The sequence below is a fragment of the Scylla paramamosain genome, chromosome 27 (assembly GCF_035594125.1).
Source record: "Scylla paramamosain isolate STU-SP2022 chromosome 27, ASM3559412v1, whole genome shotgun sequence".
Taxonomy (NCBI): Eukaryota; Metazoa; Arthropoda; class Malacostraca; order Decapoda; family Portunidae; genus Scylla; species Scylla paramamosain.
In genome coordinates this window covers 12,752,184-12,774,308 of record NC_087177.1, presented here as the reverse complement: position 1 = coordinate 12,774,308, position 22,125 = coordinate 12,752,184, and the positions used below count along the sequence as shown (strand labels likewise).

The 22,125-nt window shown below is 47.0% G+C and overlaps 1 protein-coding gene across 1 annotated transcript in view; it reads right to left on the bottom strand.

Moving 5' to 3' along the window:
• The window catches only part of LOC135114242 (transcription factor HES-4-like), a 3,255-nt gene extending 319 nt beyond the window's left edge, over positions 1–2,936 (bottom strand). Inside the window, exons 1-3 of the mRNA XM_064030036.1 lie at positions 2,622–2,936; positions 1,545–1,640; positions 1–1,347 (exon numbers count right to left, since the gene is read on the bottom strand). The exon at positions 1–1,347 is cut by the window's left edge and continues 319 nt beyond it. Coding sequence (XP_063886106.1) covers positions 385–1,347; positions 1,545–1,640; positions 2,622–2,675 — 1,113 coding nt within the window. The 5' untranslated portion in view covers positions 2,676–2,936 and the 3' untranslated portion in view covers positions 1–384. The remainder of the gene's footprint in view (positions 1,348–1,544; positions 1,641–2,621) is intronic.
• Positions 2,937–22,125: the final 19,189 nt, after the last annotated feature.

Genomic DNA, 22,125 nt, shown 5'->3' with positions numbered 1-22,125 from the left:
ACACACACACACACACACACACACACACACACACACACACACACACACACACACGTTGTGCTCGCATATAGCTCGTCATCACGCGTCACAGCACCATAAACATTAGGAACACGAAGCTTCATGTACTACAGTGATATATACATTTCTCCAAAACAATAGAAAACAGTGCTAGTCTTTTCTGAGTGACAGAAAGCGAAAGGGACAGTGGCCGGCCCTCAGGCACGCCTCAAGGCACTGGGCATCACAGACGACAGCAGTGGAAGATGGGATGTAGTCTCCTTGTTATTTACAGTATTTACAATCTTAATCTACCACCGATCACACAGTCATGTCCTGTGCAGCGGCGGTCGTCACATTCATGCGCCTCATTGTGAGGAGAAAGGATCACCACGGGCGCCAGTGGGGGTTTTGCTGATGCTGGTGATGGCTGGGGGGCCTAGCACTGTGGGCGGGGTAGGGGGCGTGGCGGTGAGTGCGAAGTTCCTGGCATTGCCCAGGTAACCTCGAGGTTGTTGCGGGGCACTTCGGTCCTCGGTGAAGCGGCGCCATCGCGGCAGGGGGCCGAGGGAGGGTGACGGCCGCCTCAGGCCTGCTTGGCGGCGACGGCTCTTCTCCTCTAGATTCTGGCTCTGGCCGTTGCCGTGCCGTATGGAGGGATGCAGGGTCACAGCGGCGGTGAGGTGTCGCTAAGTCAAGTGGGGCCACTTGTGGTGCGGTTTGGGGGTCTGACGTGCCCAAGGGCGGACTCGTGTGACCAAGACTGGGATGGAGGCGAGAAGACGTTTGCATCTCAATAGCAGGAGAGACGTCAGGAGCGGGATGCCCCTCATGGGAGTCAGGTGAAACATGCGGGCTGCCTCGGGCTGACTCAGGCGATGACGGGGCACCAGCTGACTCCGGCGACGCTGCTGCGGTGGGAGGGCTGCTGCCAGTGGGGAGAGCCGTCCATGATGGCAACACCAGCGCCAGCTGTCCAGATGTCAGTCTCGCTTGAATTAGAGGCACCCCTGCCGCCGGGCCTTGCTGGGCCTCTTTCTGCTGTACTGACACGCTGGGCGTGAGAGCCTTTACTGCCGAAGCCTCAGGTCTCACGGCTTGAGATTCAGGGGAATTGTAGGAGCTGAGATGGGACAGGATGCGGGTGTGTAGATCCGCAGGAAGGCCACTGACGCCGGCCAGAAACTTGCTGACTTCAGCAGCACACTGAGTAAAACCTGCACGATACTTTGCCGTGGAGTCAGTGTTGAGAGAACGGCCCGTGGCGGCCTCGTGGCGGTGCAGGGCCTGCACGTGGCGTACTGTCATCTCCAGGATGTCCGCCTTCTCCAGCTTGCTGTATCGGCTTGGCTGTAGATCAAGAACATAATCTATTAGTAAAGCATCATTATCCGTTAAGAAATATATGCAGCTGATAAACCCCAGTGACACCATATTATGATTTCCTCAGTACTGTTAGCGAGATTATCGTTATCTGAGGGCATGTGTATGATTTGGACAGCATCAAGTTGATAAACATGAGCGCGAGGCCCGAGCAGGATACTTACGTCCTTCCTCTGGGCGGTGAGGACGAGGTTCTTGAGCTCGTTGAGGCAAGTATTGATCCTCTCCCGCCGGCGACGCTCCATCAGGGGCTTGTTGCTCTGCGGGAGGGAAAAGGGAATCAGTATTTGTGCCCATGTGTCCAGGTGTGTGTGTGCGTGTGATGCTGAATACTGATATACTAACGTCCTCTTTTCTATTTCCGCAGGTGAGATACACGACGCGCCAGGTGCACGGTACAATTCAGGGTACACAGGTGAGGGACCTTTGCTTTTTTATCTACCTTTGTTTGCTAACGCGCCACAGACATTCCACTGAATTTCACCACAAGTCAGACCCCAGCCTGTATTAACACCGAGTCTGACAAAAATCGATAAAAAAGAGATGATAAAATAAAAACAAAATCACAGTATTACGAGGTTTCCTGCGGCGTGGTGCGTCGTGGCGGGGCAGAGCCGGGCACAACAGTGTGGGGCGGGGCTGGAGGGTCCGGGAAACACCACCTGCCACTCATTCCCTTCAACAGGTGCTCCAACAGTGCTCCTCACAGCCTCTCCCCGCCATTCACGTGTCCTCATTACTTCACACCTCATCTGCCACTTGTTAAAGGTTATATTTGTTCGGTGTGTCAAGTAGTTTTATTGATTTTAGCTGGTTTGCGTTCGTGCTACGCCACCTGTATATCTGCCCTTTAAAGACAGACTAGCCATTCTCTCTCTCTCTCTCTCTCTCTCTCTCTCTCTCTCTCTCTCTCTCTCTCTCTCTCTCTCTCTCTCTCTCTCTCTCTCTTTGTGTGTGTGTGTGTGTGTGTGTGTGTGTGTGTGTGTGTGTGTGTGTGTTTAGTCACAATATATCACGCTAAATTAACGTCATGAATTATTAATCAGTTGAGTCAACAGTGAACAAAAGAAGCACTCAAACATGTACCGACTTTAATCTCGTCTAATAATAAACAAATGACAACTCATGTAAAAGTCGTCATCTACATAAAGTGCAAACCTAAACAGGTGTCTGTTTTACGCTCGAACCCCGTGACATATGGAAAAGAAAGAAATGTAAAGTGGCACTGTCGGGAAACTTACTCTTCTTGCTTTCTGGGAGTCTGTCATGGTGGAGGAGGGCGTGGAGCTGCACATGACCACAGAAGCTTGCAAAAGTCAATGTGTGGGCGGCATCGGCCATGGACGCCTTCCTTGAACACCACTAGTTATCACCCGCGACTCACAAACGGTAACACTCCTTGTATCCTTGGCGGTGACTATCAAAGGCACTGAGATGTGACTCCACCCGATTCGCGCTCGGGACTGACGGCCCGGGAAGCGACGACTCAGTCAGAGAGGGAGTCGCGTGTCCAGCCTGGGCCCGCGACCCGCACACACGCCTGCCAGACGTCAACTGATGGCCCCGCGCGCGACCCTCACTCAGGAGGCACACCCCGCTGGCTTGCCAGACACACCGACCTTTACTGGCTCTCTGCCGCGGCTCTTCCGGAATAATCTCTCCTCATACTCTGGAAAACAACTATCTGTAAGATAACTTCTCTTAGTTAAATGTTCCTCGCAAAGCTGCATTGACGACGCATCGCACGAAGCCTAAAGAGTGAGGCGATGACGTCATCAGCAGGCCACGCCTCTACGCGAGCGGGATATTGCGTCATCAGGGTTTTGGCCAATCGGAGTCAGCGTATCGGTTAAGGAATTGTGAGTCATTGCGTTGATAGGCTGGCTGGCGGTGGACAGGGAAGCTGGCACCCACGTGGGAAGGAGAGACGGAGCCGGAGCCCACGTGGCGAGGCTGCCTGGCCCGCTGCCGCCTGCACGCTATTGTGACAACTTAACCTTTGAATATGACGATCATGTTCCGTAGTCACCTTTACTTCTCACTTCTCTTAACACTGCTGTTCACAGTCACATACGATCCTCCACCACAGTTATTTCTCTCCAGTCCCATCTTTCCCTTTCCTGCCCCGCCCTCTTCTAAGATTTTCGTATCGGACTCGTACTCTTACCTGTAGTTTCCAAGTGAATAGTTGTAGAATGTATTATTAACGGTTGATAAAATTTCTTTCGTCAATGTTCACTATGTAGGCGTTTCTGTATTCGTTTTTTTTATGATGAAATATGATTTGGCAAGTGTAGTAGTATTTTTTTTTCTTTTTTACTATGTATATACAGCAATATTCGCAGCTGAACGTTCTTGTATCAGCATCTATTGACAGTCATATAGTGATATACTTTGGGAAAATCACAAAGAAGCAGTTGATTACTAAACGCAACAGACACGAACACAATACTGGGATGTAGAGAGCAGTAAAACAATACATCACTCTCCCGTCGACTTTCTCCCGTCACAGAAAACGCAGCGCTATTGTTCAGTTTTCCATAAAACATCGCAGCATCCGTTTTCTATTTCGAGCTCGCCGCGCATATCCTTTGAGTCACCCGTGAACGTTCCCTTTTTTTTATTTTTTATTATTTTTTTTAGGTGTGTCGCTGCGAGCCTCGAAGCGACAGAGTACATCAAAGAGCCGCTCAATCACTCACTCGGCATTCCAGGCGTTGGGAAGAGAGAGTAGTCTCGACTGCACCTACAAGCATCAGAGAGAGAGAGAGAGAGAGAGAGAGAGAGAGAGAGAGAGAGAGAGAGAGAGTCAGTCAGTACACAAGAGAAACGAAGATTAGATAATGACTCTTTAACATACTGACGGTGAAGCTCTTGTCCCCCCCCAACAAGCTGAGTTAGGAAATGAGGGCGACACCAAGCGGGGAAGGCGGCGGCGGCATGGACAGCACACACACAGGGCTGGTCTCCTGCCGCGGGTATCTTGCAAGAGTGACGGTGGCCGGTGGGTGGTCGGCGCGGCGGCACAGATGTGGTCTTTATGCTTAGTAATGCTTGCTACGTGGCGGCCCTGACGGAAAAGGAGTCAAGGAGGCGTCTTTGTCTTTTCTGTCTGTTACTCTGTGTGTTTTGTCCTGCCTTGTCCTGCCTTGGGTTTCTGTTTACCATGCGTCCGAATTTTTTTGAGATGGTCAGTCAAGTAGGCGTGTTTCTGGCTGTCTGTCCTTTCTTGTACCTTGTTCTGCTTTGTCTTGCCTTGTTTTTGCCTTGTCTTTTTTTTTTTTCGTATATCTCATGTGTATTCCAACATTGTATTCAAATTTCCCTTGGATGGTGGTTAGTCAAGCAGGCCTTTTTCTATCTGTCCCTTCGTGTGCCATGCCCTGCCTTGTCCTGAATTAATTTGTCTTGTTTGTCCTTTCATTAGTGTCGCCCTGTCTGTCCTCTTACTATGCCACCCACTTCTAATATGAAGGTCGCCAAATTTAGGATTAAAATGCCGTTGAAAAGAGGAAATAATACAGGTTATGGAAGAGAATGTGCTGGTAAGAGGAGCAAGGGTGGCTCTGTGGATGGCATGTGACTTCACTGAAGGAGGAGCAAGGATGGAGGAGTGGCTGTGTGTATGGCTGGATGGGTGGAATATGGCGGTTGTGTGATGGAGAAAAGAGAGAGTTTGTATTGTTGAAGTGTTTATTTAAAGACCTCAGCATCGTCCTTTACTACCGCCATCGTCATCGTCATCATTATGTGCTTCAAATCAGAGTGGCAAGAAGCTGAAAAAAAAGAAAACTGCGTTAAAAAGAAAAGTGCAGACACAAAATGCTGCATCGTCAAGAGGTCGTCTGATAGAAGAATTTAAAAAAAGAAAATAACCAGTTTGATTTTAAAGGTAACCAGACGCATCACTCCATGAAGCCTTAATTAAGTCGTTAAAAATATAATACCTAAAAGCTAAGATAAAAAGAAATAAAGATAATACCATAGATCTGTCTCTAATCTCTGGACGTTATAATTGTTACACTTAAGATAACATTATTATTATTAAGCCTTTCAGTGCTGTTTGGCACATCCTCCCTCAACCACTAACCACTCTGAGACATTTCTTCGTACCGTACAGCCACCTCCAAATATTACACTGGCTGGAAATTACAAACTACTCTTTTAATTCCCTTCATTCTCGTACACGCTTATAATGATAAAAAAATAAATAAATAAATAAAAGCCTCTCACATTGTTTTTAGTTTGAATAATTGCATATCGCATTCAGAGGCTTGAACTCATAAATGTATAGACGAAAATCTACACACCAGTTACACCAAGACGCTCAACACGTCAGCATAACGGAGTGAGGTTGTTTTCCCCTCAAACCCCGCGCACCCCACAATTACATGCTGATATTTGCATTATTTGTTAAAATTGTGTTTTTTTTTTTTTTTCCCTCCGAGTTCGTGACACCAGAAAGTATTGAGTCTGTGAAAGTTGTGGGGGATTCTGCTCACGTCCTCTGTTTACGATCCCTTCAGGTGAGTCAGATGTGGTGTTAGAGCATGTGTGTGTGTGTGTGTGTGTGTGTGTGTATGTGTGTGTGTGTGTGTGTGTGTGTATGCTTCTTAAAGGAACGTGAGGCAGTTTGGAAATAAGGGATTTGAGTTGTAATGAATTTTGTACGTCATTATATTGAGATTTTTATATGGTGTTCACTTTTCCTTTATATTGTATCTCGTTTTGTTACGTTAATTGTTAAATATGTCTATTACAGTTATGTACTACTACTACTACTACTACTACTACTACTACTACTACTACTACTACTACTACCAGACCGCTACTACTGCAATGATGAAATATGAAATGATGACGTGCTGTGTCTCACGGAGGGTATAAATTCTGAGCAAAAGGGAAAAGTGTGGAAACTGTTTATCTCTTTCCTTCCACACAACTACACGTTCCCTGTAATTTTCTTTCCTATTTGGTTTGTGGTCTGTCTACGTTTGTCTGCCTAACTACTAATCAGTCTATTCTTATGTCTTTGTTTAGTCTAAGTCTCTCTCTCTCTCTCTCTCTCTCTCTCTCTCTCTCTCTCTCTCTCTCTCTCTCTCTCTCTCTCTCTCTCTCTCTCTCTCTCTCTCTCTCTCTCTCTCTCTCTCTCTCTCTCTCATTAGCATATCCCCACCAAACCACTCGGACCCCCTACAGTCCACACACACACACACACACACACACACACACACACACACACACACACACACACACACCACGTCACCACTCACCCACCCATCCTCACATCTCCCCTCCATCAGGCCATACAGCCCAACGCTCCTTACCGGCGCCACCACCTTTCCGTACCACGAATTTTGCCGCGCGGTGAAAACCAAAACAAAATGCACCGTGAATCTCGCCCCTGTGTTGCGCCGCTTTGAGTCACAGCCGCCGCCGCTGCGACACGCCACACAGACACGCCGCCATCGGAGTCACTACCTATATTCAAAGCAACCGGCTGCCATAAACGGGACATAAACACGGTGGTCATGGTGCCTCGGGATGGACACAGCGGGCGGCTTCGTCTGGTGTGGTATGGTGTGGTGTAGTGTGTGTGGTGTGGTCGAGAGCGCCGCAGCCAAACCCCAGCTACTGTTGCTGTCTTCGCCGACACGCAGACGACGAGGCACAAAAACCAGCCCGCCTCGTCTTCTTGTTCTTGTTCGGTAAAAAAAAAAAAAAAAAAAAAAAAAAAAAAAAAAAAAAAAAAACGTTGACTTCCCTTTTATTATTTTTTGGAGCGAAATATATTGTGGGGTTGTTAAGTTTCATATTTCATTAAAATGTTTATACTCCGTAACGTCCTTGTGTCTCGTTCCATACCTACGTCCGCTGGGAAAAGAAGGGGGCTGTGTGTGTGTGTGTGTGTGTGTGTGTGTGTGTGTGTGTGTGTGTGTGTGTGTGTGTGTGTGTGCGCGCGCAATGCCGTCAGGTAAAACTACTGAAAAGAATGCAACGGAAATTGAAGTGTTATGCTTCTGTAATCGAACCGTGCACACATACAAGTGCGCGCTCGCGCGTGCGGTCACACACACACACACACACACACACACACACACACACACACACACACACACACACACACACACACACACACACACACACACACTATAATCCCGAGATGTAAAACTGAAATTCCTGTTCAGACTCAATTGCTACAAATCTTGATATAATTGTCGATAAAAAATCAACACCGCGAGCTAAGACTGTGCGCATGAAGATGAGACAGTTAGGAGAGACAGGTAGCAGAGTATAGACGTGGGGCACGGCAGGTGGCAGGGCAAAGAGAACCGGTGTAGTAAGTGCGAACAACTGACTGCCTGCCTCTTCACTTGAATCGTTTTGTAGGTCAGGCAAGTTTTGCATATGCTTACCTGCCACATGTGTCATTACAATTAGTGCAAAACTCATATCTGATCAACCCATAGTTCGAATCTTAATGGATAGGTCTTTATTTGCTCTTTTTTACGTATCTGCGTCGTATGGCATCCCCCGCCTCGCCTCGTGTTTCGCCGCGGGAGATTCGCCCCCTCGGTCAGTGACACGGCCACTTGGCGAACAACAGCAGACCAGTGTGCTTCCTGTGCCCGCCGCCACACCTTTCTTCTCTCTCTCCCTCCCTCCATCCTTCCTCCCGGGGCAGGGCGCACACCACAAAGCGCCGCGTCGATTGGGTCCATCGCTCCCTCTCCTCCACCGCCTCCCTCCCTCTCCTGCTTGCCTGCCCCAAGCACGTCACTTTACGTATCTCACCTGACGCTCCAGAAGTCACTGACCTCAGCAGCTGTTGGTTGAGAGGCGGTGATGGTGGCGGTGGTGGTGGTGGTGGTGGAGGTTGCGTGGAGGCTGTGTGGCAGGTGAGGCGGCCTGATGGTGACGGTGTATAGTGACGAGGGTGATAACGCCCCTCGTCCCTAACTACCGGAACACCAGATATCACAGCATCGGCCCTGGAAGGTGGTAATTAAGACACCTGGTGCTCATAACACTGCTCGCTGGGCGTCCGTGGCCAAAACATAATGTGAGGCCTGTGACAGCTCCGGTAATAGACTTGTCACAATTGCCCCGTCCCCCCACTCCCCCTCCAACCTCCCTCCCCTGTCAACCCAACCCTGCCCTAGATCCACGCCTCTACCACTCGATTCCTGCACCTTCCCAGCATCCCCTCCCGACAATCACTACATCCTTTGCCAATTAAACTTCAGCCCCTTTCCTCCTTCCCCAGATCTTCATTCCCTCACGCTCCAGTCTTGTCCTCTCCATTCCCCAACAATCACTCTATCTCTTTCCACTCAAACTCCCTTCCTTAGTCTTTTACCTGTCCATTCCTCTTCTCCAGCATTCCTCCATTCCCCACTGCCTCGTCTTCCCACGTCATCTTTTCAAGTATCCCTTAACCTTTTCCTGTCACCCCTGCTCCTCTGTCGCTCCAGCCTTTCTGCTCACCTACTCAATTTCAGTTGTTTAATCTTAACGCCTATGGTTTTTCTCTCTCGTTTCCCCGCCACGTGCTTTAATTAAAGATGAGGTAAGACAAGCACATTGTTGTCTCCTAAATATATGTACGTGTATTTGATCAAGAATATAACATTGTATTGAAGTCTACGAGGAACCTTTTTTTTCTGCTTCTTTTGGTATTTGTTACTTGATATCGTGCTTATTGATATTTATTTTTCTACTTTTTTTGAGAATTCAACGAAGTAATTCCGGATAATAATTAATTATAGTCGTGTCATTTACCTGATGCTATTAAAAATACCACCACCACCATCACCGTCCCCCTCCACTCACCACCACCACCAGTTCCCAGTCCAAGCACCCAAAGAGAACAAAACCATCCGACTCAAGGTTCAAGAAGGAGATAACTTAAGGTAGAGAAAACACGGCAGTAGAATGACTCCCTTGGGCAGCCACGCACCCAGCACCGTCACTGCACACGCCCACTCCGCCTGTCAGTTTTTATTAAGTCTTGGGTGGTCGACGGGCGCGCCACGATGCCTCTGTGACCTAGATATGGGGGGAGAGAGAGAGAGAGAGAGAGAGAGAGAGAGAGAGAGAGAGAGAGAGAGAGAGAGAGAGAGAGAGAGAGAGAGAGAGAGAGAGAGAGAGAGAGAGAGCATATTTCTGACCTCCACCTGTCCCTTTGTATGGTTGTTTGTTCTTACAAATGCACACATGAAGGTTAAACGGGATTGCTGACTGATCTTGAGATTGATGACAAGAATATTAACATCAGTTACAGCAACAGCAACAACAAAAACAACAGCAACAACAACAACAACAATAACTGCTGCAACAACAACAACAACAACAACAACAACAACAACAGCTACTACTACTACTACTACTACTACTACTACTACCACCACTACCACTACAATAACAACAACTGTTACTACTACTACTACTACTACTACTACTACTAATAATAATAATAATAATAATAATAATAATAATAATAATAATAATAATGACAAGAGTTGCAGTAATATTTTTGACGATGGTAATAAAAGTACAATAGTTATATTCACCCTATAAGTAAAGACATTTATGGTCAATAAACTAACTTAAAATCAGTGAGACAGTAAATTTTCTTTTTGACCCAGGAAAAAAAAGCCCTGCCTCGCTATCTCTCAGTTCCTTCAGGTCTCTCTCTCCCTCATTTCCTCCCTCCCTCCATCTCACTCTCCCTTCTCTCTCTCTCTCCCTCTCCCTTTGTCTTAACCTCTTTTCCTTTATTCTTCTTTCATCTTCCTTTCCTTTACTTATCCTTTCCCATTCCCTTTTTGTTTTCCTCCCTCATCCTTCCTCCCTCCCTCTTTTCTTTCCTCGGTCTCTCACTTTTAAACTTTTTTTTTTCGTCCTACCCTTCCTCCCTTCTTTCCTTCATCTACTCTTTCCCACTCTCCATATTTTCCTCTCACTCCTCCATTCTTGCCTTCACCTACCCTTTCTCACTCTAAGCCCATTCCTCTTCTCTCCCCCTCTTCCTTCTCCCCTTCCCTTCCACAGGTTACCCCCGTTTTAATTACTTGGAATGCATACCACTTATATCATAACCTCCTTCTCCCTTCTCCTCACCTAACCCCCCCTCTTCCTCCCAGTCTCCCTCACCCTTCCCTCTTCTTTCCCTTTTCCTCTCATTTTCCTTCTCTCTCTCTCATTTCTCAGTTAGATTTTACGTTTTGATAAGTTACTCATAGCACCCTTGCCCTCCTTTCTTCCTGCTGGACTTGGCGGCGCGGCGGTAAAAGCTTTGAATTGTTATCTAAAGGTTATGGGTTCGAGGCTCGGCGGGGCGTCACTTTAATGGGAGAGGAAGCGGACTCCTGTAACCTCCTATAGAGTTCTGTGTGACCTTATCTGTTTGGCGCCGTGAAGTGTGTGTGTGTGTGTGTGTGTGTGTGTGTCTTCCGTATGCGTCTCTCTCTTTTCTACGTTTTCTTTTTGACTTGTCCTCTCTCTGCCACTTATCCTTAGTTGCCTACCACACGTAACTCATAATCAGCACACTCTCAGCACCACTATCACTACACCATCATCATCATCACTATCACCGTCACCATTACCGATTAGGATTTTTTTTTTTATGTAGTCCTGTTTTGAGACTGATATCTTAATGTCAGTGTATCTCTTCTCTTCTCTCTCTCTCTCTCTTTTTTTTTACCACAACCCTTACATAAAAAATCAAGGTTCATTCAGTCTACTACACTAAATACTCAGAATCCTTTCACTGTTGATGCATCTTCGCTTCAATAGCTTCTGAGCAGATACTGTGGTGCTGGACAAGAAATTAATGCGCCAAAAGTTACTTCGTTATGTTTCTTCCCCATAATTAGTTTAACTTTAATACATTGAAGCACTTTAATACATTGAAGCACTAACACATTTACATAAACGGATAGTTCAAGACATCTACATTTACGACGCATAGAAAAAAAAGTGCAGTCTGACCTGATTGAGGTATTTTAGGGATTGTGTTTCTTCAGAACTAGTCATGTCAGTCATAAAACCTTTTAGTTCAGTGATGAATGGGGGTAGTACTCGTAGGTGGATACAGATAGGTATGTTTTATTCAGGGATTGCCACGTAGAGAAATGATTGCTTCTTGCAGCTTTACTTATTTAATTTTGCTCTTATGTTCTTGACTTGTCAATAATTTATCTATGTTTTTTCCTTTACATATATATATATATATATATATATATATATATATATATATATATATATATATATATATATATATATATATATATATATATATATATATATATATATATATATATATATATATTCTTATCGTCTTTATACCTGTATTTCTGTTTTCTTATCCGACACTTGCAGAATAAGTTCATCTTACTGTATTATCTACCCATAGTTCTTAGGTTCTTAACGCCTTTATAATTTACCTGTATTTATTTATTTTTTCATATCCGATACTTGCATAATAAGTCAATCTTACTGTAGCTACATACCCACCTGTTTTCACCTTTACCTGTTCCACACGCACTTGCGGCTCACCCTGAACCCTTCATGACTCATGCACCATCGACTCCCCGCTCTGGGAAACACGAAAACTCAAAATGCTCAAGATAATCGGACTAATACGCCAGTTAGCAGAGATATACCAGTACGTACGTGACTGTTATAATCTCTTGCTTTTCTCTGTCTTATTCACCACAAAGGAAAAAGAAAAAAACACTCAGCATGTAAAGAAGAGATGGAGGAGAAAAGATAAAAATACAAGTGCGAGAAGGAGGAGGAGGAGGAGGAGGAGGAGGAGGGTGGAAGTTTAGTAGTTCAGAAGATGGAAGAGGTTTCAGTTATCACTACCTCGTAAAAAGTAGTCAAAGAAAGAGGAGGAGGATGTATATCAAAATGATGGAGGAGGAGGAGGAGGAGGAGAAGAAAAGATAGGAAGGGTAGATGGAAGCTTTGTGTTTTTAGAGGTAAATGGAGGTATTAGCAGGAGGAGGAGGAGGAGGGACCAGGTTGGAGCAGTTCACGGGGCCTCGGCCTGCCCGTGCACAGTAATCGGTAATAACACCACGCTCGGGTAATGAATCGGGGAGGCGATGATGCGCGGCGGTGGCGACAGGCCTTAATGCGGGGCTCAGTGGCTGCAAATGAGAGCTGCATCACGACGCCTCCCTAGCAGCGGCCCCGGCAGCAGAGAAGGCCCGTAAATTGCTAATGATACGCTGGATGGCGTCTCGAGGTGTGGCCGGCAGCGATCCTTGTGTCCTAAAGTGTATATTTACAGAAAATTTTGCGTAGACAGAGGTGTTATAGTTAGTTGGGCGTGTGGGCAGATGACCTTGAGTTAAAGTTTCGTCTTTTACTGATGCCCAGTCTTGTAAAGAAGCTTCTTGTGTTGTGCTTCACTCGCTATTTAGCTATTGTACATAAGTTTCATCAACTTTTGCGTTGTGAATTGCAAATATATCATCCAAAAACAGAAAGTAAAGAAAAACTAGCGGAGTCTGACGCGGCAACGGAGGTTGCAGAGGACGTCAAAAGGAAGTAGTGGTGTTTTTCGGTGTTGCAGGGACGACCCGTGGGTGTTGCCTCCGTGTGGGCGGGGAGGAGCAGCTCGTCCGGCATGTTGGTCCACGTCGCGGGTTATCATTACCCAGGGACGCCCGTGTACCTGCCGTGCCGCTGCCGCCCGAGATGGAGCGAGACGATGGACGGCGGAGGAAGGGAGAGCCAGAATTAAGCAAATCTGGGTGGTCAAACAAGGTGGTGCTGCTGTTTTTGTCACCAACTGTTCTACTCTTTATATAATTCAGACCGTGGCCAAGGAAATGAGTAAAGAAAAGTTACAGGCTAACCTGTGAATACGAAGCAGCAGCAAGTGATGGGACTTCATCACCATACAGAAGTAAGGCGCGCCATCTGCCGAAGAGTGATGGGACCACAGCTGTCGTTAGGGCGCCTCCATCACCTGCACAGTGCCTCGCCCCTCTGCTCCACCCCGGCCACATGATGACCCAGTCGTGTGGGTCCGTACTCTTGCTGCTGCGAGGAGAAGGATGGCGGCGGCGGCGGCAGCGGCGGCGGCGGCGTCGGGCCTGTAAGGATCTCTATCTCAGCAGCATTGAAGCCTCCGCGCCCCGCCCGCCTCTTCGCTCCATTAGAGTTTCGCTCAAATCGATTCCCCTTAACATGCCCGGGAGACATTCCCTCAAAGTTGTGATTGTATCAGACATGCCGACAGCGGCGCTGTTTTGAGGTTAAGGGCAGCATCTCCACGCCAATAACTTGCAGGGAGTGAGCCGCGGGCTGACAGTTGAGCACGACCAACACGGGTTTCCCGGTACCGCACCCACCGCATGACTCCTCAAGCCGCCAATAAACAAGCAAGAGGCCCATAGTGAGCCTCACCTGCCAAGTTGAATGGTGGCGAGACGCGGCGCCGTCTCCCATATGACTCCAAACCTCACCAACCGGACCACCTGCGTGCCACACACTTTTTTGCCTCAAACTTTCCTGACCTGACGGGCGTACGACGGCTCGGCGCCACCAGCGTGTTCGTCCTTCCTCACTTACACTGGGAACTTTTTTTTTTTTAACATGTTATGGCCGACGTGGACGTGGCATTGACGTGGTGGGCAGCGTGCTTGCCCTCGCTGCCTGTCACACCATCACGCGGTGGCGCCCCGAGCAGCCCTTCACTAGTCTGGCCAGACTCCACCGAGGCCCCGTGCCTCGCCGCTCGGCCCGGGCATAATAAAGGCGGTTAAATGGGTGCACATAACTAATTCAGATCTTGTTTCCAAGCTATTATGAACGTAATTTATCCTGATGGCGAACACGCATCGAGGGCGGGCCGGGGCGTCATTAACATTCAAAAGGGAGCGGCCTGGCGCCCGTCCAGGCCTGCCCGGTTTTAATTACGGGTTAGCGGCGCGACGATACCTGGCAGCCGTATTTCAGAAACCGGAGAGGCATGACTGTGGCCTGAGATTTCTGAGTCAGAGAAGCTTAAGTACTGTTATTAACTCGGGGCGGAGAGGACAGTGTAGCATGCCCTCGACCCTGCCCTTCCTCCCTTTCTCCATGTCATCTGCACGCAACGCACTGTTATTCAATCTCCCTCACAAAGGACTGCGTACTCAGTCTTCCACTGTGCGCCAGGCCGCCGAACAATGCTAAAATACGCCAATCTTTTCCACAACCTGCTCCTCGTGCGCTCCTTGCATGCGTCTCGAGTAGATGTGTGGGGCGGGGCGGGGCGGAGGACTGAGGTCACACCCTATCATAATCCAATCATTACCTGCCAAGGGCGCTCAGGTGAGGTTGCCGCCCAGGCCAAGTGATACCCGCGCGTCACAGGAGAGGGGGACGCTGCCGGCTGCCTGCGAGGACGTAAAAGATGGACGGTGGACGGCAGGCGGTGAGTCGACAGAGGGTGGAGCATCCTGCAAGAACACATGTGCTGATTTGAGGACATGTGGGACATCTTGCACCTGATGTACGGACACCTGTGACGGATTGCAAATGTGTGGTAACGTGTCCCATTGAGCGTGGAGAGGAAAAAGCGTCACAACACAAAGGGAGTGATAGCAAACGATGTTGTTCTAGGAGACTGCAAAGCGTTCTCAGGGGTTTATGTTTCCCGGGACTAAAAAAGGAGATTGTTACTAAGATAAGCTTGTGCTGTGGTGACGTTTTCTTTTATGTTGCTTCTGTTACCCCTCCTCCTCCTGCTCTTCCTCCTTTTCTCACCGCCCCTCCTGTGACCTGAATGCTTTACCCCACCATGCATCCCCCCCCTTCACCAACACCCACCCACCTTCACCCACCACCTCCACCACTACTAATTTCTCCTCCACCGCATTTCCCATCTGTCCGCGTCGTCCACACTGCATGTCCACTCCACCGCAGCCTCGCCTCTCCACCCCCATAGCAGCACATCCTACGCATCCCCCCATCACTCCACATCGTATGACTCCTTTACGGCACGGCACACCCTAATCACACACACACACACACACAGCTGTTAAGCCATGATCACATATCTAGGTCCTAGTAGTAGTACAAGGAGGAGGAGGAGGAAAAGAAGGATAAGAAGGAGAATGAAAAGGAGGAGGACCAGAAGAAGAACACAGCAGTAGGGTGCAGTAGGAGAAGGAAGAGGAAGAAAGAAGATGGATAGGGTTAGGACAAGGAGGACGACTAAGAGGAGGCAATAGAAGAAGAGGACTAGCAGAAGACCACAACTGTATGGCAAGGGAGTAGAAGTAAAAGGAGGATGGATAGAGTAAGGACGAGAATGAGGACAACGAGTAAGGGGCCATAGGAAAAGAGGCAGAGATAATAGTACACCTTCAGCCTCTCCCGACTCACAGGTGTTTTACGGACGATAGAAGGCCCATAAACCAGCCGTACATACACCCCTTGACATGACTCCGCTTAGTTAGGCTCCGGGAGGGTAATTTGTTTTTACTAGTTCTAATTTGGAGTCTGAGGCCCCGTCGGCTGTGACCTCCCCGCCACTCAACAGCTGCCCGGAGTCCTGTCGCTGACTTTACGAGACCACGATAAGGGGTGTGGTGGTGGTGATGGTGGGGTGGTGGGGTGGCCGATCCTGTCCCCTTGCCCTCTTGTTCTCCTGTCTTGTCCTTTGCTGTTATGTTGTCTCTGCTCCCTCTACCCCTGTCGTGTTCGGTGTTGTAGTCCTTGTAGATGTGTGTGTGTGTGTGTGTGTGTGTGTGTGTGTGTGGATGTGTGTGTATGTGTGGGTGTGTGGATGTGTGTTAGAAATTCGAATCCCTTGTAGTAACTTGTCTGTCTTATTATGAAATGTGTGTGTGTTTTTTTTTTTTTTCTACTCCCATCTGTGGAAGTTTGTAGCAATGTACAGAAGAGTTGTAAAAGTTGCCGATGATATTTAAGGAGGGTCTGTTAGCTTGTTAGAGGATGGGAAGAGTGGGGAGTGGCGTTGAATTAAAGGGACCTGTGGGGAATGATAAAATGTAATGTGAGAGGAGTATGAAGTAAGAAGAGAGTAAAGGTGATATATTAGTTGACCCCAGAAATAAGTGCGATAGAAATGAGATGAAAGAGGAAGAGAAACAATTAAAAAGACGTACGTGTTGGGAAGGCATTATGAAGAAAAAGTGAGGTACAGGAAGAGGGAAGGTGGTAGATAGTAAAGAGAAATAAGATAAAAGGTAGAATAAATTACGAAAGAAAGAAATAATTTTACTAAAATTTTAGGACTAGAAGAAAGTGAAAAAGAAAGAAGGAAGAGAGTGAGGAGAGAAAGAATAAGGAACGGACATTGATTGGAAGAATAGAGAAGACAAAGGTAAAAGTTAATACAGAAAAGAAAGAAAGAATTAGACGAAAATTTAGAAAAAAAAAAAATCATAGAAAGAGAAAGGGAAGAAGCAAAGGAGAAGAATACCTGGGAAAGAAGTAGCAACATATAAAAGCGACCAGTGATGAAGAAGGCGCGGCAGGTGAGGGTGTTACAGGTAGAGGATTCATTAAGCGCCCCATCTTGGTCACGCAGCTCAACCATACCTATACACCAGCTGCCTGAGCCCATTCCGCCGCCACTACCTCCACCCCCCCCCTCCTTTCAACTCCAGCTGTGTAGGCCTAAGCGTGAACGACTAGAGGAGTGTTAGAGGCATGAGAGAGAGGAAAGAAAAAGTTTAGGATATGAAAATTATAGGGTAGGTGTGATATAAAGAACATAGAGGGCGTGTCGTGAGTGGCGTCCTGAAGGCCATTAGTTCTGCTTCATTACCTCAGTGGTTGTATCATCTTTATTTTTTTACCTTTGTCCCTGCAATGCTTTCATTACTCATATCTTGTTTCTTGCCCTCATGTGTAAAATTCCTGTTTTGTAAGTACGGGAGTAAACGTTAGTAGTCTTTCAAGGTATAAAATCACTCAAGAGCGCGCCATCTGTCGGAACGCGGAAGAAGTGATAACCTTACATGTTCCAAGACGCGTAGAAGGAAGGGACAGTGACAGTGACAGTGGACGCCACTGACGCAAAACGCTCGGAGCAACGCGAGGCAAAATCCCACAAAAGAACCGACGGAAAAGGAGAAAAAAAGGGGCGTAACGAAAGCTTCTCAAGGGGTGACGGGAGTGGCAGGTGATAATCAGCGGCGGGTCAGGTGGGTCAGCCTCGCGTGACTGACTGGAGAAGCGTCGAAGGGCATGGGACAGAGGACTCGCCGCTGCCCGGAAGCTTAGAACGGACTCCGTGTACCCGTCCTCGCCCCATATATAGGTTAAGGGGGACACGAGGGGCGGCAAGGGTGCGAAAAAAGGGACACGGCATGGTATACAGGTGCCCGAGGCGTGGGGCACGTAACCTGCATTTCCTTCTGTTGACCTCATTTTGTCCCTCCCGTGCCTCGCCGCCTCGCCTTCCCGTACCGAGCCCCAGCAATAGGTGGATGAGGAGTGGAAGACGAAGGCATTAACTTAAGAAGGGTGGATGAGAATGGAAAAGAAGAATGTTAATCTGTAAAATGTGGATGAAAACTAGGAAACAGAGGCACGGTTAGTATGCGATAGGTGGATGAGAAGTGGGAAAAAGGAGAATACTAAGCTGTCAAAGCCGGATGAAGAGTGGAAAACTGAAACTATCTAGTACACATAGAAAGGATGTATAAAGAGTGGAAGATGGAGGCACTGGTAACCTACGCGGAGTGGATGTGAGTGGAAAGGGAAAATAATAGATGTTGCGTGGAAGATGCAAGCACTGTTAACACAAGAAAGGTGGATGTGAATTGGGAAAAAAAAAAGGCTGTCCTTATGAGTGTATGAGAAAGGTATACAATTCTGAAGGTCCTTAAAAAGTTCTGATTCCTGAGCACAGTTTAAATTGCCTTGTTTGTGTTCTGTATTAATATTAACCTTCTCTATTTTGTTTTATTCTGTTTTATTGGAATTGTAAACATTTTTCTCTGGAACGCTACGTATATGACCTCACTGTTGCTGCGCATTATCATAGTCAGTCAGTCAGTCAATCGTTCAGTCAGTCAGCCATTTAAAGTATTTTGTTCAAAACTTGTAAGAATAAAGCAAAAGCTGCAATTCGCTTAAAATTTACAGCAAACATTATAATTCTCTTCTATATACAGTTTAAGAAAGAACAACGAATTTGCACATTCCTGATAAGAGAAAAACACGAAAACATATCCTTCCTTCTTCCCTCAGTCCCTTGCCGCCTCACCTGCTCGTTATCACCACTGCCAAAGTCCCAAAAACCACAGCACTTTCACACCTGCCCTTGTGGTCCCGCCCCATCCACATATAACCCTTCTCATACCACACTCACCTACTCACTCTGCCTTCTACACACACAACCCCCTTCTCACCTGCCCCCTCACATTACCCTCACATTCCTCCCTAACCCTTTTTTCCTATCTTTTTCCTCCAACTGTCTCGCACCTCGCAGCTTATTACTACCTTGTCATTACGTATCAGGGGATAAAAGCGAGTTTCTGTGGATACGAATGTGGTGGTGATTGCCAGGTTGGTTGTGTGTGAGCAGGTTTTTTGGGAGGTCCTTGTTACGTGGCGTGTCGGAATACATCACTAAATTTCCGAGCTCTCACCGACGCTTGAGAAACAATGAAAGGTTTGGTGTGATTAATGTATTGGCTTTGAAATCTGATCTGGTATTGTGGTACTTTTTTTTCTTATTGGTCTTCTCTGTGTGTGTGTGTGTGTGTGTGTGTGTGTGTGTGTGTGTGGATGGGTGGGCGGATGGGTGTTTTTTTATGTTTGATATACAAGATCGATATGAAGGTAATTAATTTAAAAGATGATAATGGTGATATAATATGATGATATGAGAGAGAGAGAGAGAGAGAGAGAGAGAGAGAGAGAGAGAGAGAGAGAGAGAGAGAGAGAGAGAGAGAGAGAGAGAGAATCACACACACACACACACACACACACACACACACACAAACACACACACACACACACACACACACACACACACACACACACACACACACACACACTCAAGGTCAGACACAGGTGAACGCTCGGGTACCAAAACAAGACTTGCGTAAAGCAGTAAGCGATGGGAAGCACGAGGTGGCCCGAGGGCGCCCCCTCTCGCCCCCCCCCACCTCTCACCTGCCGGCCCGGGGAAACACCTGTCATCCTCCAACACCTGGGCTTCGCAACACCGCCAGTAAGGACACGCTAAGGGAAAAAGGAAAGGGTGGGTGACCTTCCGGAGGAGTCGAGGACCTTAGAGAATGGAATAGAGGAGTAATGACGAAGAGGGAGTGAAGAGTTAAGGGACAAAAGGGGACTTTTAACCTAAAGGCGTTTGTAACTTTGTGGAGTGGATTAGATAGGATAAAATGAAGTGGTGAAGTGGAAAACGTGTTAGGGGGGATAATGTGAAGGTCTGTGTGGGGATATACTTCACGTGGGGAAGTGCAGGAGTAGCAGAAGTTGTGGTGAAGGAGATTGGGAGACCTGGGGCGTGTGGGCGAAGGACAGGATTAAGGTGGGTGCAGGGGCTGGATGTGGCGAGCAGGAGCAGAAGGTGATTGCGTTTTGAATACTAGTTTCTCGCCCACATAATGAAGCATCCGCCCACAAAGAGAGAGAGAGAGAGAGAGAGAGAGAGAGAGAGAGAGAGAGAGAGAGAGAGAGAGAGAGAGAGAGAGAGAGAGAGAGAGAGAGAGAGAGAGAAAACGAAAATAAATGCTTTAGGTGACTGTACATAGCACTTAAATGAGACAAGAGTGAGACAGCAAGACATACATACACACTACATAAAACACGTCACTACTTTCAAACCCACCACCACCACCACCACCAGGAACAGCAATCCATTACACCTCGCCTTTAGTGGCACCAAGAACACAAAGACAATCATCACGGCGGCGCCCTCAGCAGCTCCATTCCCAGGCGGCGGAGTAGACCCTGGGACGGTGCCTTCCTTAGTTAACTCCAGCGTACAATTGTCCTGTTGATTTGCTGCTTAAATTCGAAAGCAGCCTGTCCTCTTTTGTACCCCGAGTTTCAGTTTGGATGAGGTTATTATTTATGTGTAAACCACCTTGCGTGCTCTCTCTCTCTCTCTCTCTCTCTCTCTCTCTCTCTCTCTCTCTCTCTCTCTCTCTCTCTCTCTCTCTCTCTCTCTCTCTGTCTTATAGATGTTTTATTTAGATAATTGTGCAGAGAGAGAGAGAGAGAGAGAGAGATTGATTGTGTGGTGTAATACATGTAACACAACATGTGACACCTTCCTGTTCTCCTTTTAGATATAAAATTTCAGAAAGATAGAAAAAAAAATACGTGTATAAGTATAGGAGTGTGTGTGTGTGTGTGTGTGTGTGTGTCAGGGAGAATCAGTGTTTTCCTCTTATCTTATCTCCCCTTACAAGTGAGCATCCGTGTTATTGCGTGGTGTGGCGTGGCTCGGTGCATGAGGGGCGCGCTGCGTTGAGGCCAAGAGCAAGAAAGGCGGCGGTTTGTTGTGAGGATCGTTAACCTGGAATAACCTTGAGCTGAGTGATGCGACAGCTGTGGTCCGGCGCTGAGGGAGTGGAGCAGGAGGGGAACGAGGAGGAGGGGGAGAAGGGAGAATGACGATGAAGAGTAGCAGATGAAGAGGAGGGAGGGAGGGATACACGAAAGGATAAGAATCAAATATTAGATGAAAGAAAGAATATAAAAAGAGGATCATGTTGACAAAAAATATATTTATGGAGGAAAACCGACCGGAATCATGTTTTACATTGCCGCCTACACAATTACCGAGACAAGGAGTGGGACCTGCAGCAGTATGAAGCAGGCGGAGCAGGTTCCAAGGGCGCTGGCCTGCTCTTCACCTCAGCACTTCAGCAAGCTACGTGCAGCACCTCAGATATCCACAGCAGCACATCTGGTATCCACAGCTACTTAGCGATTAAATACTCATTATGAAGCACTTAGTACCTTCATCACTCACCACTCCAGCACTAAAATATTCATAATCTCATAGCACATCAGTCTGGCATCCATAATTTCACGTTAAGCAGCTCTAATGTCAACACAAGACTAGTACTGCAGCATCCATCACTTAACATCTAGCACCTGTCACCACAAGACTAGCACTAAAACATCCATAACCTAACATTTAGCACTCATGATATCCTGTTGGTTGTTGTTATTATTATTATTATTATTATTATTATTATTATTATTATTATTATTATTTTATTTTATTTTATTTATTTATTTTATTATTTTTTTTTTAGAGGTGATACTTTCAATTTCTGTCAGTTCTCAGCATTTTCTTTATTTTCTGTTTCCGTTAGCAGGCTGGAGGTAGGCAGTCAAGTAAGAGGGAGACAACTCTTTCTCTGCTTTTTTTCACTAATCTTCTACACAATATCAGAAGCTCTCGTCAGTTCGATTTTGATCATATATATATATTTTTTTCTATAACGCCAAAAAAAAAAAAATCTGATTTCAAGACACGCCACCACGCATCGCTGCTCCCACGCACCCCAGCACCCATCACTTAGCACCGTCACCTGTCAGTTAGCACACTAGTACTACACCTCTCCAAACTCCCAGTAATCCCAAGCCAGCACCTTCAAACACCACATTTAGCAAGAAACTACCCGGGTATTATCATTCTTAAATCTCAACATACGCAATCCGGAACTTGAGAAAACAGATGAATTTTTGAAATTTTTTCGTCTTGTGGTT